The 14,806-nt window shown below is 49.1% G+C and overlaps 1 protein-coding gene across 1 annotated transcript in view; it reads left to right on the top strand.

Annotated features, from left to right (window-relative positions):
- Positions 1-14,806, top strand: part of LOC119962643 (cilia- and flagella-associated protein 53-like) — an 82,359-nt gene that overhangs the window by 7,312 nt on the left and 60,241 nt on the right. Inside the window, exons 2-3 of the mRNA XM_038790511.1 lie at positions 6,638-6,855; positions 12,464-12,637. Coding sequence (XP_038646439.1) covers positions 6,638-6,855; positions 12,464-12,637 — 392 coding nt within the window. The remainder of the gene's footprint in view (positions 1-6,637; positions 6,856-12,463; positions 12,638-14,806) is intronic.

The raw sequence follows: 14,806 nt of genomic DNA, 5'->3' as shown, positions 1-14,806 counted from the left end.
CGTCTCCCACCCTTCTTAAAAAGTGGAGTGACAAGTGCAGTTTTCCAATCCAGAAGGACTACTTCTGAATCTAGGGAACTCTGAAAGATTCTAGTTAGGGCACCTACAATGTGCTCCCCTACTTCCTTTAATACCCTTGGATTTAAAATTAACAACATAACTGCCTCCAACGACTGTTTGTGGGAGAGAGTTCAGATCCTGGGGATTTGTCACTCTTCAGTTCCATTAAATTTCTAGTTACAGATGCTGTACTTATAATAATAATCTTTATTGCCACAAGTAGGCTTACATTAACACTGCAATGAAGTTACTGTGAAAAGCTCCTCGTCGCCACATTCCAGCGCCTTTTCGGGTACAGAGAGGGAGAATTCAGAATGTCCTATTCACCTAACAGCACAGCTTTCGGGACTTGTGGGAGGAAGCCAGAGCACCCGGAGGAAACTCACGTAGACACAGGGAGAATGTGCAGACTCCACACAGACAGTGACCCAAGCTGGGAATTGAACCTGGGACCCTGGCGCTGTGAAGCCACAGTTATTAAGTCCCTGTCCTCTATCAACTACTTAAAAAAAAATTAGAGTATCCAATTAATTTTGTTTCCAATGAAGGGGCAATTTAGCATGTACAATCCACCTACCCTGCACATCTTTGGGTTGTGGGGGTGAAACCCACGCGGACACGGGGAGAATGCGCAAACTCCAAACGGACAGTGAACCAGGGCCAGGATTCGAACCAGTGTCCTCAGCACCGCAGTCCCAGTGCTAACCACTGCGCCACCGCGCTGCCCCACTATCAACTATTAATTTTTTCAGAACTTCTTCCTGCAAGTTATCCTCCCTTTCAACTTTAGTATTGTAAACACTAGAAATAAGTTAAAGTTTTAAGTGTGTTTAATTTAATGCTTCTGTGCCCAGAAGGGTAAAAACTCTAGTTAGATTCCTGTTAGACAACGGTGTTTGTATGTGTGGGGGTTTGTTAACTTTCAACTGTGTTTCTACTGTGCTTAAAGAGGGTTGCAGGATAAATAAGAGCCTAGAGAAGGAGAAGACAATGGGGGCCCACTTTCCATAGAAGTGCTTTCCTTTGTGTTAGTTTTAACTGGAAGCCAGAGCAGTTGGAAATAGGTAGTGAGAGAGAAAGCAACTCTCACAGCTCTGCTAGATTGGTTTTCGAAGGCTATAGAGGGAACATCTCTCTCAGCTTTGCTGGAAGAAAAGCCAGACCATGGAGTAATGGTTAAGAAAGCAAGTGCAGAGATCTGAAGAACAGCTAATTAAGGAAACTAGAGAAATGGAGAGAAGTTTTCAATTAGACTCAGGTTAAAGGTACTGAAACAGAGAACTGTTCAGTAAAGACAGACAGAGCTGGAAAAAAAAAGGCTGCGATGCCAGAAAGATATCTAAAGTGATTTTCAGGTGTGTGACATTTTGCTACAGCCCGTGGAACTTGAGTTGAAATAACTGTGGAACTCGGTGGCTGGACCTTGGAGTTTGTGTAAAAGCAGTTAAGATAAAGAGAACCTAAAGGGGGTGGGGTAAAATTTTGGAATGGATTCACTATTAAAAGTGGAGCGGAAGCTTGGATTAAAGGGTAATGTGTAAAACCTGGACTGGATTTCAGATTGCAAACTGCGAAGGGAAAGCATAATTATGAGAAGATTTTAAAGCGTGTTTTGGAGAGGAAGTTTTGAAACTCTCGCGTAATCATCATCTAGGGGGATTTTAAGAAGAAATCCACAGACTCTAACTTGGGTTCAGAGCAGAATGCGTGTATTTTATTACCGTCATCTTGTGTGCTTAAAAGGGACTTTTTATGAATGAATGAAATGAAATGAAAATCACTTATTGGCAAGAGTAGGCTTCAATGAAGTTACTGTGAAAAGCCCCTAGTCGCCACATTCCGGCGACTATGTTCCTTCATGTTCCTTCATGTTTTATAAAGAAAAGCAAAAGCTACGGTCTTATGAGTCAGGGTTCCATTCTGGAATCTTCCCTTCCAGTTATATAATCAATGAGGATCGTAACATAAATAGCACATTCAGGTAGCTCTGAAAGAGGGAGAAACTAATGCATAATGTCAATGAGTTGCTTAGAAAATAAACATGTCGATGGGATTTGATGCAAAAGGGTGGGGGGGGGGGGGCTCGTTTTGGAGCATCAACCAGTTGAGCCTGTTTCTGTGCAGAACATTCTATATGTGTCATGTTACTGACATTCACTCCCTCCACCACCAATGCACACTAACAGCAGTGTGTACCATCTGGAAGATACACTGCAGGAACTCACCAAACCTCCTGAGGCAGCACCTTCTAAACCGATGACCACTACCATCTAGAAGAACAAGGGCAGTAAATACATGGGAACACCACTACCTGGAAGTTCCCCTCCAAGTCATTCGCCATCCTGACTTGGAAATGTATTACCAATCCTTCACTGTCAATTGGTCAAACTCCTGGAACTCTGTCCCTAATAACACAGTGGGTGTACAATATACATGACGTGGACTTCGGCAGTTCAAGAAGGCAGCTCAGCACCAAATTTTCAAGCGTAATTAAGAATGGGTAATGATGTCCTAGCCAGTGAAGCCCACATCCCATAAAAATGAATTTTTACAATATGAATATCAGTTCACGTGAGAAATGTCGAAGTCAAGAGGGGCGGGGGTTCCTGCTCAGAGAATTTCCAGTCAGTTCCTAGCTGATGATAGCTGCACAGAGTTTCTTTAAAATGGATGGTGATGCAGTGATAGAATTTGTCTGCTTGTTAGGTACCCATAAGAGACATCCAGTTAATCAGGCTTTGAGGGGCTAAGACTTGATTGGAGGCACAATAGCAGACTGACGTATGAGTTCAGAAATTTAGTATTAGAAGTGTTCCAAAGGGAAGGTTGTGAGGGCCTCTAGGCCTGCCATTAGTCTTGGCAACATGGTCCGCTGCCAGTTGGCCAACTTCAGGCACCAAAACTGGCCCCACTTCGCCTTCAGGGACGAGCAGGCTGATTGGAAAATCCATTGCATTTCTTTATTTGGTTTCAATAGGCTCTCACCGAGTTGTATCAACTATCTCCTGGGTGCAGATGAGTAGCCTTGTTGTGCAGTCATCCCACCTTCTCCACTCTTTGGCGCCAGTACGGCCCGCCCACCGGTTGGGGGAGAATCCCGGCCTGTGAGTCTCAAACAATCCTTCATTATATTTGGTACTGAGGTCGATGCCAGGTCCATTCCGTTTTATCCTTACTGTAATAATAATCTTTATTATTGCCACAAGTAGGCTTACATTAACACTACAATGAAGTTACTGTGAAAAGTCCCTAGTCGCCGCACTTCAGCCCCTGTTCGTGTACACTGAGGGAGAATTCAGAATGTCCAATTCACAAGTCTTTCGGGAATTGTTGGAGGAAAACGGAGCACACGGGGGAAACCCATGCAGACGGGGAGAACATGCAGACTCCACACAGACAGTGACCCAAGACGGGAATCGAACTGGGACACTGGTGCTGTGAAGCAATAGTGCTACCCACTATGCTACCGTGCTATAGTTTTGTGTAGAATATTGAAACAACTAAATGGCTTGCTGGGTCATTTCAAAGATCTGCAGTCACATATATGCCAAGCCAGGGTAAAGATGGCAGATTTTCTTTCCCAATGTCCTCTAGTGAACCAAATTAATTTTTAATGATAATCAGGTAGTTTCATGGGTACTGTTACCGAGACTAGTGTTTTATTCCATATTGATTTAATTAACTGAATTTAAACTCCCATTTCCCTTATGGAATTTGAACTTGTTTCTTGGATTTTTTATTTTTAATATTTTTTATTCTCCTCCTTTTTCTCCCAAATTTACACCCACTAACAACAAACAATAATCAGTAACAAATATGCCAATCCCCAAATCAATAACAACGATTCCATCTTCCCACCAAACCCCAAACATTAGCCCGCATGTTCACGTAAACAAATGACAAAAATGAATCAGGAATCACCCATAGTCACCATCAACACACACCGCCCCCCTCCCCCAACCCTCCCACCCACACCCCCCAACTAATGTTCAATGTTATCCAGTTCTTGAAAGTGCATGATGAATAATGCCCATGAATTGTACAACCCTTCCATCCTTCCCCTCAGTTCAAACTTAACCTTCTCGAGAGTCAAGAATTCCAACAGGTCCCCCCCATCACGCCAGGGCACAGGGTGGAGAGATTGCACTTCAGCCTATCAGGATCCGCCTTCGGGCGATCAACGAGGCGAAGGCTACAACATCTGCCTCCGCACCCGTTTCCAACCCTGGCTAGTCCGTCACCCCGAATATGGCCTGGGTCAGTTTCACGTGCACCACTTTAGAAATGACGCTAAAAACCTCCTTCCAGTAATCCTCTAGCTTTGGACAGGACCAAAACGTATGAACGTGATTAACAGCCCCCCCCCCCCCCCCCCCCCCCCCCTCCCCTCTCAACGTTCACACACATCTTCTACTCCTTCAAAGAATCGGCTCAGCCTAGCCCTCGTGAGGTGTGCTCTGAATACCACCTTCAGCTGTATCAGCCCCAACCTCGCACACAAGGTGGAGGCATTCACTCTCTGGAGCACCTCATACCAGAACCCCTCCTCCATATCCTCTCCCAACTCTTCCTCTCACTTTGCTTTGATCCCTTCCATGGGGTGCCTTCTCCTCTTCCAAAATAGCTCCGTAAACCGCTGACACAACCCCCTTCTCCAATCCCCCTGTCGTCAGCATCTCCTCCAGCAATGTGGTGGCCGGCTCCACCCGGAAGCTCTGTCTCTCCTTTCTGGCAAAATCTCGAACCTGCATGTATCTAAACATTTCCCCCTGTTCCACCCCATACTTCGCTTCCAGCACCTTCAGCCCTGCAAACCGAACCCTAAGAAACAAATCTTTTAGTGTCTCAATCCCCTTCTACTCCCATTTCCGAAAATTTCCATCCCACCTCCCTGGCTCAAATCTGTGGTTCTCCCGAATCAGCATTTCCCTTGACCCTGCCCCCAACTCTGAAGTATTGGCGAAACTGCCTCCAAATTCTCAATGAAGCTATTATTACCGGACTCCCTGAGTATTTCCCCGGGGCTATCGGGAGCGGCGCTGTTGCTAGTGCTTTCAATCCCGACCTCCTGCACAAACTCTCCTCCATTCTGACCCACTGGGAATCAACCCCTCTGACCCAGCTCCGCACCTTCTCCACATTCGCCGCCCAGTAGTAATACATCAGATTCGGAAGACCCAAACCTCATGCCTGCCTTCCCCTTTGTAGTAGCACCTTTCTAACTCTGGCCACCTTCCCTCCCCATATGAACAAAGTAATCCTTCCCTCAATCTCTCTGAAAAAAGCCTTTGGCAGGAAAATCGGCAGGCATTGAAAAATAAACAGAAATCGCAGCAGCACGTTAATTTTAAAACGCCTGTACCCGACCCGCCTGTGACAGAGGGAGACCATCCCACCTTGCCAGATCAGCTTTCACTCTCCCCACCAAACTAGAAATGTTGTCCCTGCGGAGGCCCCCCCCCCCCGCCGGCAAACCTGCACCCCCAGGTACCTAAAGTGAGTCCCTGCCCTACGGAATGGCAGCCCCCCTCACCCCTGCCCCCACTCCTGTCCGAGGCACCACAAATTACTCACTCTCGTCTAGATTGAGTTTGTACCCCGAGAAAGACCTAAACACTCGAAGCAGCTCCAATATTCCCCCTATTGACACAGTCAGGTTTTGACTCATATAACAGCAAATCATCGGCATATAAGGACACTATATGCTCTATCCCCCCCCCCCCCCCCCCCCCCCCCCCCCCGCACTATTCCTTTCCATACCCCAGAACATCTTATTGCAATGGCCAACGGCTTAATCGCGAGTGCAAACAGCAGAGGGGACATAGGACAGCCCTGCCTAGTCCCATGGTGGAGAGAAAAGTATCTCAAGCTGATGTTGTTTGTGCAGACACTTGCCCTGGGCTCCTTATATAGTAGCTCTACCCAGTTCACAAATCTTGGTCCAATCCCAAACCGCTCCAGAAATGCCATCAAGTACCCCCATTCTAAACTTGTCTCTTGAATTCCTGATAACATAATCATTGTGTGGGCAGCACGGTGGCGCAGTGGTTAGCACTGCTGCCTCACGGTGCCGACAACCCGGGTTCGAACCTGGCCCAAGTCACTGCCGTGTGGACTTTGCACATTCTCCCCGTGTCTGCGTGGATCTCACCTCCACAATCCAAAAAAAATGTGCCCGGTAGGTGGATTGGCCACGCTAAATTGCTCCATAATTGGAAAAAAATGAATTGGGTACTCTAAATTTATTTTTAAAAGCATGATCATTGTGCTTTGTACCAGTTGCTGTCCCAGGATTATGGATAGCAGAGTCAGAGAGATACAAATTGAGGAGGTAGGTAGAAAGCTCCAGTCCAGAATGGCAGACAGTATGCCATGTAAATTGACATAGTATAAGTAGCTTCAGATTATACCAGTATTATGCAGAGGTAACAAAACTGGGCTGGAATCAAACCCAGGCTTTAAATGTCATTCAACATTATGCTACTAATCCGTTAGTTATAATTTCTTGATGGTGCGAGGTAATTGTTCGGTAACCCTGTGATAAATTCTTAAATCTTATAATTTTTTTCTTTGGCAGCTAGCAAAATCTCCAGCTAAAGTAGACGTGATGAAGGAGCTCAAACTGGATTTAATTGCTGAAGAGTATGCAAATTTTGTGAAGGCCCACAAAGAGTGTGAAATCACTAATTACGTTATTCTAGAAGAAGAACAAATGCAATTAAAGGGCAACATTAGGCATATGGTCCAAAAGGCAATGGAGTTTTACAAAACTGACATAGAAAAAAGGAGAGCAAGGTAAATGGCAGCTACTAAAACCATATCCTGAGTTAGAACATTTCAGCTGACCGGTAGGATCTTCTAGTCCTGCCAACGGCACACCCTGTCATGGGCTCCAGGGAAACCCTTTTGACATCAGCGAGACCAGAAGATCCGACCGCTGTAAAACATGTGGCCAGTTGCGTGGTAAATCCTGCCCCTCACTTTAAATCCCTTCATAGCCTTCTTCCTCCCGAGTTGTCTATCATCTCTATACCTGCTCTACTCTTTTCCCTACCCCAACCCACCAGAACTCTTCATTTCTCCTATTCCAGCCTCTGGTACATCTCCCTCCCCTTTGCCATCCAGTTGCCCATAATTCATACTTTGGTATTTTCTCCCCAAATGCTTCCACGAGTTCCCCCCACCTTTAAGAAAGTCCTTTAGAAGGGCAGCACGAGGCACGGCGCATGGGCTGGAGGCGGGCCCAAGAAAGGGGATGGCTGACCGGCGGGTGTGGGGGGGGGGGCACATTGCACACCCCCCCCCCCCCCCCCCCCAACTAGCTGGTCACCTGGAATGTCCGTGGGCTAAATGGACCGGTAAAGTGGGCACGTGTGTTTGCGCACCTGAGGGGACTGAAGGCGGATGTAGTAATGTGCAGGAGACACACCTTAAAGTAGTGGATCAGGTCAGGTTGAGGAAAGGCTGGATTAGTCAGGTTTTCCATTCGGGGCTGGATACAAAGACTAGAGGGTTTGCGATTCTGATTAACAAGCGGGTGGCATTTGAGGTGGGGAGAATAGTCTTGGGTGTGGGAGGCCGATATATCATGGCTAATGACAAGCTGCAGGGGATGAAGGTCGTGCTGGTCAATGTATATGCACCAGATTGGGATGATGGGGATTTTATAAAGAGGGAGCTAGGGAAGATTCCGGACCGGGATTTGCACAGGCTGATTATGGGAGGGGATTTTAACACGGTTATTGATCCAGGCCTGGACCGGTCATGCTCGAGAACGGGTAAGGTGCCAGCAATGGCAAAGGAGCTGAAAGGGTTCATGGAGCAGATGGGGGGAGTGGATCCATGGAGATTTAGGCAGCTGACGGCCAAGGAATTTTCTTTTTACTCCCACATACACAAGGTATATTCCCGGATAGATTTCTTTGTCGTGGGTAGGGCCCGATTGGCAGGGGTGGGGGACACGGGGTATTCACCGATTACGATCTCGGACCATGCTTCGCACTGGGTGGACCTGCAGGTTAGTATGGATAGCAAGCAGCACCCGCAATGGAGGTTGGATGTAGGGCTATTGGCGGACGAAGCGGTGTGCGAGAGGGTGAGGAAGTGCATGCTGAAGCGCATTCCTGTACCAGTCTCCCCGAACAGGTGCCAGAATGTGGCGTCTAGGGGCTTTTCACAGTAACTTCATTGAAGCCTACTTGTGACAATAAGCGACTTTCATTTCATTTTTCATTTCAACTACCTGCAGGTAAACGACACGGGGGAGGTCTCGGCAGCATGGGTCTGGGAAGCGCTGAAGGCAGGGGTGAGAGGAGAGCTGATCTCGATCCGGGCTCACAGGGACAGGACAGATAGGGCAGAAACGGACCGACTGGTAAAAGAGATTCCATGAGTGGATAGGAGATGTACGGAGGCTCCAGAGGCACGGCTTTTAAGGGAACGCCGGAGGCTACAGGCGGAATTTGGTTTGTTAACCACCGGGAGGGCAGTGGAACAGCTCAGAAAGGTGAAGGTGGTGATATACGAGCACGGGGAGAAGGCCAGAGGATGCTTGCACAGCAGCTCAGAAAGAGGGAGGCAGCTAGAGAAATAGGGAAAGTTATTGACGGGGATGGAAACTTAGTTCGGGACTCGGCAGGGGTGAGCAAGACCTTTCGGGATTTTTATAGCAGGTTGTACAGGTCGGAAACCCCTGCGGGGCCGATGGGGAGGAGGCTGGATGGGCTGACTTTCCCAAAGGTGGATGGGGAGCTAGTAGAAGGGCTGGGGGCCCCGATCGGGCTGGAGGAGATAGTGGAGGGTCTGAAGACCATGCAGTCAGGCAAGGCCCCGGGACCGGACGGGTACCCAGCCGAATTCTATAAAAGGTTCTCTGGAATATTGGGGCAGGTGCTGATGAAGGTCTTTAACAAAGCCAAGGAAAGGGGGGCTCTGCCCCAGACGATGTCACGCCATGATCTCGCTCATTCTGAAAAGGGACAAGGACCCAGAGCTATGTGGGTCTTATAGGCCGATTTCCTTACTGAACGTAGATGCCAAACTTCTGGCCAAAATTTTGTCCTCCAGGATTGAGGACTGTGTACCGGACGTTATAGTGGAAGATCAGACTGGGTTCGTTAAGGGCAGGCAGCTGGTGGCCAATGTAAGACGGCTGCTAAACGTGGTCATGATGCCCCGGAAGGTAGGGAAGTTGAGGTGGTGGTTGCGATGGACACAGAAAAAGCCTTTGACCGGGTCGAGTGGGATTACTTATGAGAGGTGCTGGAGTGGTTCGGGTTTGGAAGGGGCTTTGTTGACTGGGTTAGGTTGCTGTACCGGGCTCCGGTTGCAAGTGTACGGACAAACAGGATGACTTTGGACTATTTTAGACTGCACCGGGGGATGAGACAGAGTTGCCCCCTCTCCCCACTGCTGTAAGCGCTGGCAATAGAAACGCTGGCAATTGCTCTGAGGTCCTCAAGGGGCTGGAAGGGGTTGGTCCGGGGGGTTTTGGAGCACAGAGTCTCGCTGTATGCGGATGACCTACTGCTGTATGTCTCCGACCCAATGGAGGGGATGAAAGAAATTATGGGAATTTTAGGGGAATTTGGCCGGTTTTCGGCATATAAGCTCAATATGGGGAAGAGCGAAACGTTTGTGGTCCAGACGAGAGGTCAGGGGAGGCGACTGGGGGAAGTGCCGTTCAGAGTGGTCTGGGACAGTTTCAGGTACCTGGGTATCCAAGTGCCGAGGGATTAGGACAGGCTACATAAATTGAACTTGGCCCGATTGGTGGATCAGATGAAGGAGGATTTCCGGAGATGGGATGCGCTCCCGTTGTCTCTGGTGGGCAGAGTACAGTTCGTAAAAATGACGGTCCTCCAGAGATTCCTATTCGTCTCCCCATCTTCATCCCGCGGTCCTTTTTTAAGTGGATCAATAAGATTACCGTGGGCTTTGTGTGGGGGGAAAGTGTCCGCGTGTGAAGAGGGCAACACTCGAGCGGAGTCGGGGGGATGGAGGGCTGGTGCTGCCGAATTTCAGCAATTACTACTGGGCGGCTAACATAGCCATGGTGATGAGGTGGCTGATGGGGGGGGGGGGGGGGGGGAGTGAGCCGGCGTGGGTGGGCATGGAGGCGGCTTCTTGCAAGGGCACAAGTCTGTGGGCGTTGGTAACGGCACCCCTGCCGTTCCCGCCAGCGCGGTACTCCACCAGTCCAGTGGTGGTGGCGGCCCTGAGAGTCTGGGGGGCAGTGGAGGAGACATGTGGGAGCAGTGGGGGTGTCAGTGTGGTCCACCACCTGCGGTAACCACCGGTTTGCCGCGGGGAGGATGGAAGGGGGGTTCCGAATTTGGCGGAGAGCTGGGATTGAGAAGATGGGGGACTTGTTCATAGAAGGAAGTTTCCCGAATATGAGGGCGCTGGAGTAGAAGTTTGCATTGGCGGGCGGAAATGAATTCCGATATTTACAGGTATGGGACTTTTTACTCCTGCTGCTGAAGGGGATTCGGGATAGGGTGGTTTCCAGAAGATGGATAGGAGAGGGGAGCATCACGGACATATATAAAGAGCTTATGGGTTCAGAGGAGTCGCAGACCGAGGAGCAAAAGTGGTAGGAGGAGCTGGAGGGAGAGATGGAGGAGGGCCTTTGGGCGGACGCATTGGGTAGGGTCAACTCGACCGCAATGTGTGCCAGGCTCAGCCTGATCCAATTTTAGGTTGTTCACAGGCTCACATGACAGTGGCCTGGATGAGCAGATTCTTTGTGGTGGAGGACAGGTGTGCGAAGTGAGCGGGGGGGCCAGCGAATTATGTCCATATGTTCTGGGCATGTCCAAAACTGAGGGGATTGGTTTCGCACACTGGGCTAAATCGCTGACTTTTAAAGCAGACCAAGGCAGGCCAGCAGCACGGTTCAATTCCCGTACCAGCCTCCCCGACAGGCGCCGGAAAGTGGCGACTAGGGGCTTTTCACAGTAACTCATTGAAGCCTACTCGTGACAAGCAATTTTCGTTTTTCATTTTTCATTTTAGCAGGGGTTTGCCGACGCCATATCCACGGTACTAAATATGAGTGTGGCAATGAGTCCAAAGGTGGCGATTTTTGGGGTATCGCAAGATCCGGGAATCCAAGAGGAGAAAGAGGCAGACATTCTGGCCTTTGCTTCCCTCGTAGCCCGGAGGCGCATATTAATAGCATGGAGGTGATGTGTTGGGTACTCTGGATCTGTGGAGACTGCGTTTACCTTAGCAGTAACATAGACAGGCTACCAACACTTGTAATAGTACACTATTTTATTAAGCTAAGAACTGTTGAACATACTTGCACTGTGGGCCGACACTATGTTAGATTAACTGAAGACCTATGCCTATCATGACCAGTCTAAACTGTTGGCACATGGTGAAGGTTTGTGCTACTAGCTGCGAGCTCTGTCCGTCTCAGAGGCTGCATCCCGAATGAGCGGGAAAACTAGTGCCCTCTGGCATTATAGTGAGCGTGCCCTAACTGGTGACTGGCTGCTGTGTTGTGTGTGTTGATTGGTCTTGCAGTGTGTCAGTCAGTGTGTATCTCTGCGCTATTATATACTGATGTGTATATTATGACAGGAGGGACTCAAAGCCCCCAAAATCAGAGACCTGGCTTTCGGACATGGCTGGCTTCCTCTGCCTGGAGAAAATTAAGGTCGCCACGAGAAGGTCTCAAGGGTTCGTCTGGAGGTGGCAACCATTCGCCGACTTCCTCGCAGAGAATTAATCGTCAGCAGAAAGGGGGGGGAGTGGGTTAGGTTAGCTTAGTTTAGTGGGGTAAGCAATGGGAGGACCTGTGGGAGAGGGAGGCGGTATTTGCACTATGTTTATATTTTTCTTGTTAGGTACATTGCTGATTTTGTTGCTGATACAATGCCAAAGAAATAGCTCAATAAAATGTTTATTTAAAAAAAAGAAGGGCAGCACGGTGGCACAGTGGTTAGCACTGCTGCATCATGGTGTTGAGGTCCCAGGTTCGATCCCGGCTCTGGGTCACTATCCGTATGGAGTTTGCACATTCTCCCCGTACTTGACTGGGATTCGCCCCCAAAACCCAAAGATGTGCAGGGTAGGTGGATTGGCCATGCTAAATTGCCCCTTTATTGGAAAAACTGAATTGGGTACTCCAAATTTATTTGAAAAAAAGAATGTCCTTTAGACTCATTGCTTTCACCAGTCTTTGATCATCTTTGGTTAGTTAACTTAATCTTTACTTAATTCACTTTATTTATTTCAATGGGCATTTGTTTTCAGCACAAAAAATGACTGAATTATCATTAACATGCTGTCTGTGGATGTAAAGATCTCCCATAATGGATACAATTTCTGTGTATTTTCAATAGCAATTGATATGGTAACCTCTCTTAAATGCAATTTTGTTTCAATCATTGAGGCTACGAGATCTTCTGGAAGCCGAAGAAAACGAACACATGAACCAACTGTCCCTTATGGGGGAAACACCTTTAGAGCGACAAGCAAAAATCAGACAACATGTAAAGGACTTGAAGATAAAAAAGGAGAAGGAACGACAAAAACTGGTTGCAGAGAAACTTGATCAGCAGTTCAGGTAACATTTTATATTGGATGAACCTCTGGGTCTGAGGAATTTATCCTTGTCTTTAATTCAAGAAACTCAGCTTTGTGCAACCTCCAAAACTCACTTAAAAAGTGGAATGAAATGAAGAGAATAGGACAAATGAGAGTGCTAAAACTTATGGAATTTAATGGGATTATTTATTCAGTCGAGTGCCTGCCTAGTGATGGGGATACTGAGTGGCTCTGTGCCGCCCTGAACTCTGGGCATGTCTTGGGTGGATTGGCCATGATAAATTGCCCTTAGTGTCCAAAATGGCTTAGTGTTGGGTGGGGTTACTGGGTTATGGGGATAGGGTAGAGGTGTTGACCTTGGGTAGGGTGCTCTTTCCAAGAGCCTGTGCAGACTCGATGGGCCGAATGGCCTCCTTCTGCACTGTAAATTCTATGAAATTCTATGATGTATGTTTTAAGTTAGTTACCTGACGTTTTGCATGGGGATGTTTGGGACATGGGGGCAGCACAGTGTCACAGTAGTTAGCGCTGCTGTCATACAGTGCCAGAGACCCTGGTTCAATTCCAGCCTTGGGTGACTGTGTGTGGATGGAGTTTGCACTTTCTCCCCGTGTCTGTGTGGGCTTCCTCTGGCTGCTCCAATTTCCTCCCACAGTCTAAAGATGTGCAGGTTAGGTGGATTGGCCATGATAAAATTGCCCCTTCGTGTCCAAGGATGTATAAGTTGCCAGGGTTGGGGGGAAAGGGCAGGAGAATAGGCCTGGGTGGGGTGCTCTTTCAGAGGGTCGGTGCAGATTTGATGGGCCGAATGCTTCCTTTTGCACGGTAGCGATTCTGTGATTCATGTCCTTTATCCCAAAAATACCCTAGCAGCAGCCAATAAACGATGCTGGGTACTTTACTTGCCAGAGCGAGAGATATAATGGGCCAGATGTTTGCTCCCAAGTTGTGTAGCAGGAGCCAGGAAATCTTCCAGCTTGGGGTGCCCGAGTTGGGAGAAACTCCTCTGATGGTCACATTAATAATTGCATATTGGGAAAAGAACAATACAGTAGCTTGTCTTTTAGCAATTTATTCTTCATACAGCTCAGTAGTTACACATTCCTTATGGTACCCTGAACCTAACTCTTCCAGCTGTGCCCATTTATCCACTTTTGCAGGTTGAGCCAATGGTAATCACCTGTGTTTAACAATGCAATTACTGATAAATGACAGATGCCCCTCGTGGTTGCAGGCTGTGTGTTAATCTGTGTGCTTGTCTATTTTGGCTGCAAAGTTCTTTGAAGACGAGGGGCGCGATTCTCCGCCCCCCACGACGAGTCGGAGAATAGCGGGAGGGCCTTCCCGATATTTTTCCCGACCTCCCGCTATTCTCTCTCCCCCCCCCCCCCCCCCCCCCCCCCACGGCCGCCCCACAACACGAATCGCTGCTCGCCGTTTTTTACGGTGATTCTCCCCTAGCCGATGGGCTGATTTCCCAGGCCTTTACGGCCGTTTTCACGAACTCCAACACACCTGCTCTCACAGTTCGTTAAAACGGCCGCAAAGTGCCGTTCTGGAGAACTATGCCACCGATTGGCACGGCCGCACCACGGCTGTGCCAAGGGTGGCATGGGCCCGCGATCGGTGGGCACCGATCGCGGGCAGCGGGTCCGAACCCCGCACACTCTTTGTTCCTCCACCGCCCCGCTGGATCAGTCCGCGGGGCGGCTGAGGGGCATAACGGCCCGCGCATGTGCGGATTGGAGCCGTCCAATCCGCGCATGCGCGGCTGACGTCATCGTTTGCGTCAGCCGCCGTTAACCTTGGCGCGCGGGCTTAGCGAAGTTCGCTAAGCCTGCGATGCCGAGGTTCACGGGGCCCCGCTGCTAGCCCCGACCGGGGAGCAGAATCGGGTCCCGGGAGGGGGCGCGGAGGCTGCCGTGAAACACGGCCAGTTTCACGGCAGCCTTCACGACTCTCCGCATTTGCGGAGAATCGCGCCCCTGGTTTCCGTTTGCTGCTACCTCACCCTTGGTTTGGTTTGCTGCCTACCCGCTTGACTACCAGACTGGAGGAAGGAGGGAAGGCTCCTGCTGCCTGGAGAAGAAGGGAGAGATAGAAGTGAAGCCTTTTCTTTTTCTTTGCTGTGAGTAAGCACCACCGCCCCCTTCTGCCTGCCTGCTTAGAGGGGGCAAGGAGGGGAGGA

Source organism: Scyliorhinus canicula, chromosome 3 (genome assembly GCF_902713615.1).
Source record: "Scyliorhinus canicula chromosome 3, sScyCan1.1, whole genome shotgun sequence".
In the NCBI taxonomy this organism is placed as follows: domain Eukaryota; kingdom Metazoa; phylum Chordata; class Chondrichthyes; order Carcharhiniformes; family Scyliorhinidae; genus Scyliorhinus; species Scyliorhinus canicula.
This window is presented reverse-complemented; position numbering and strand designations above follow the sequence as displayed.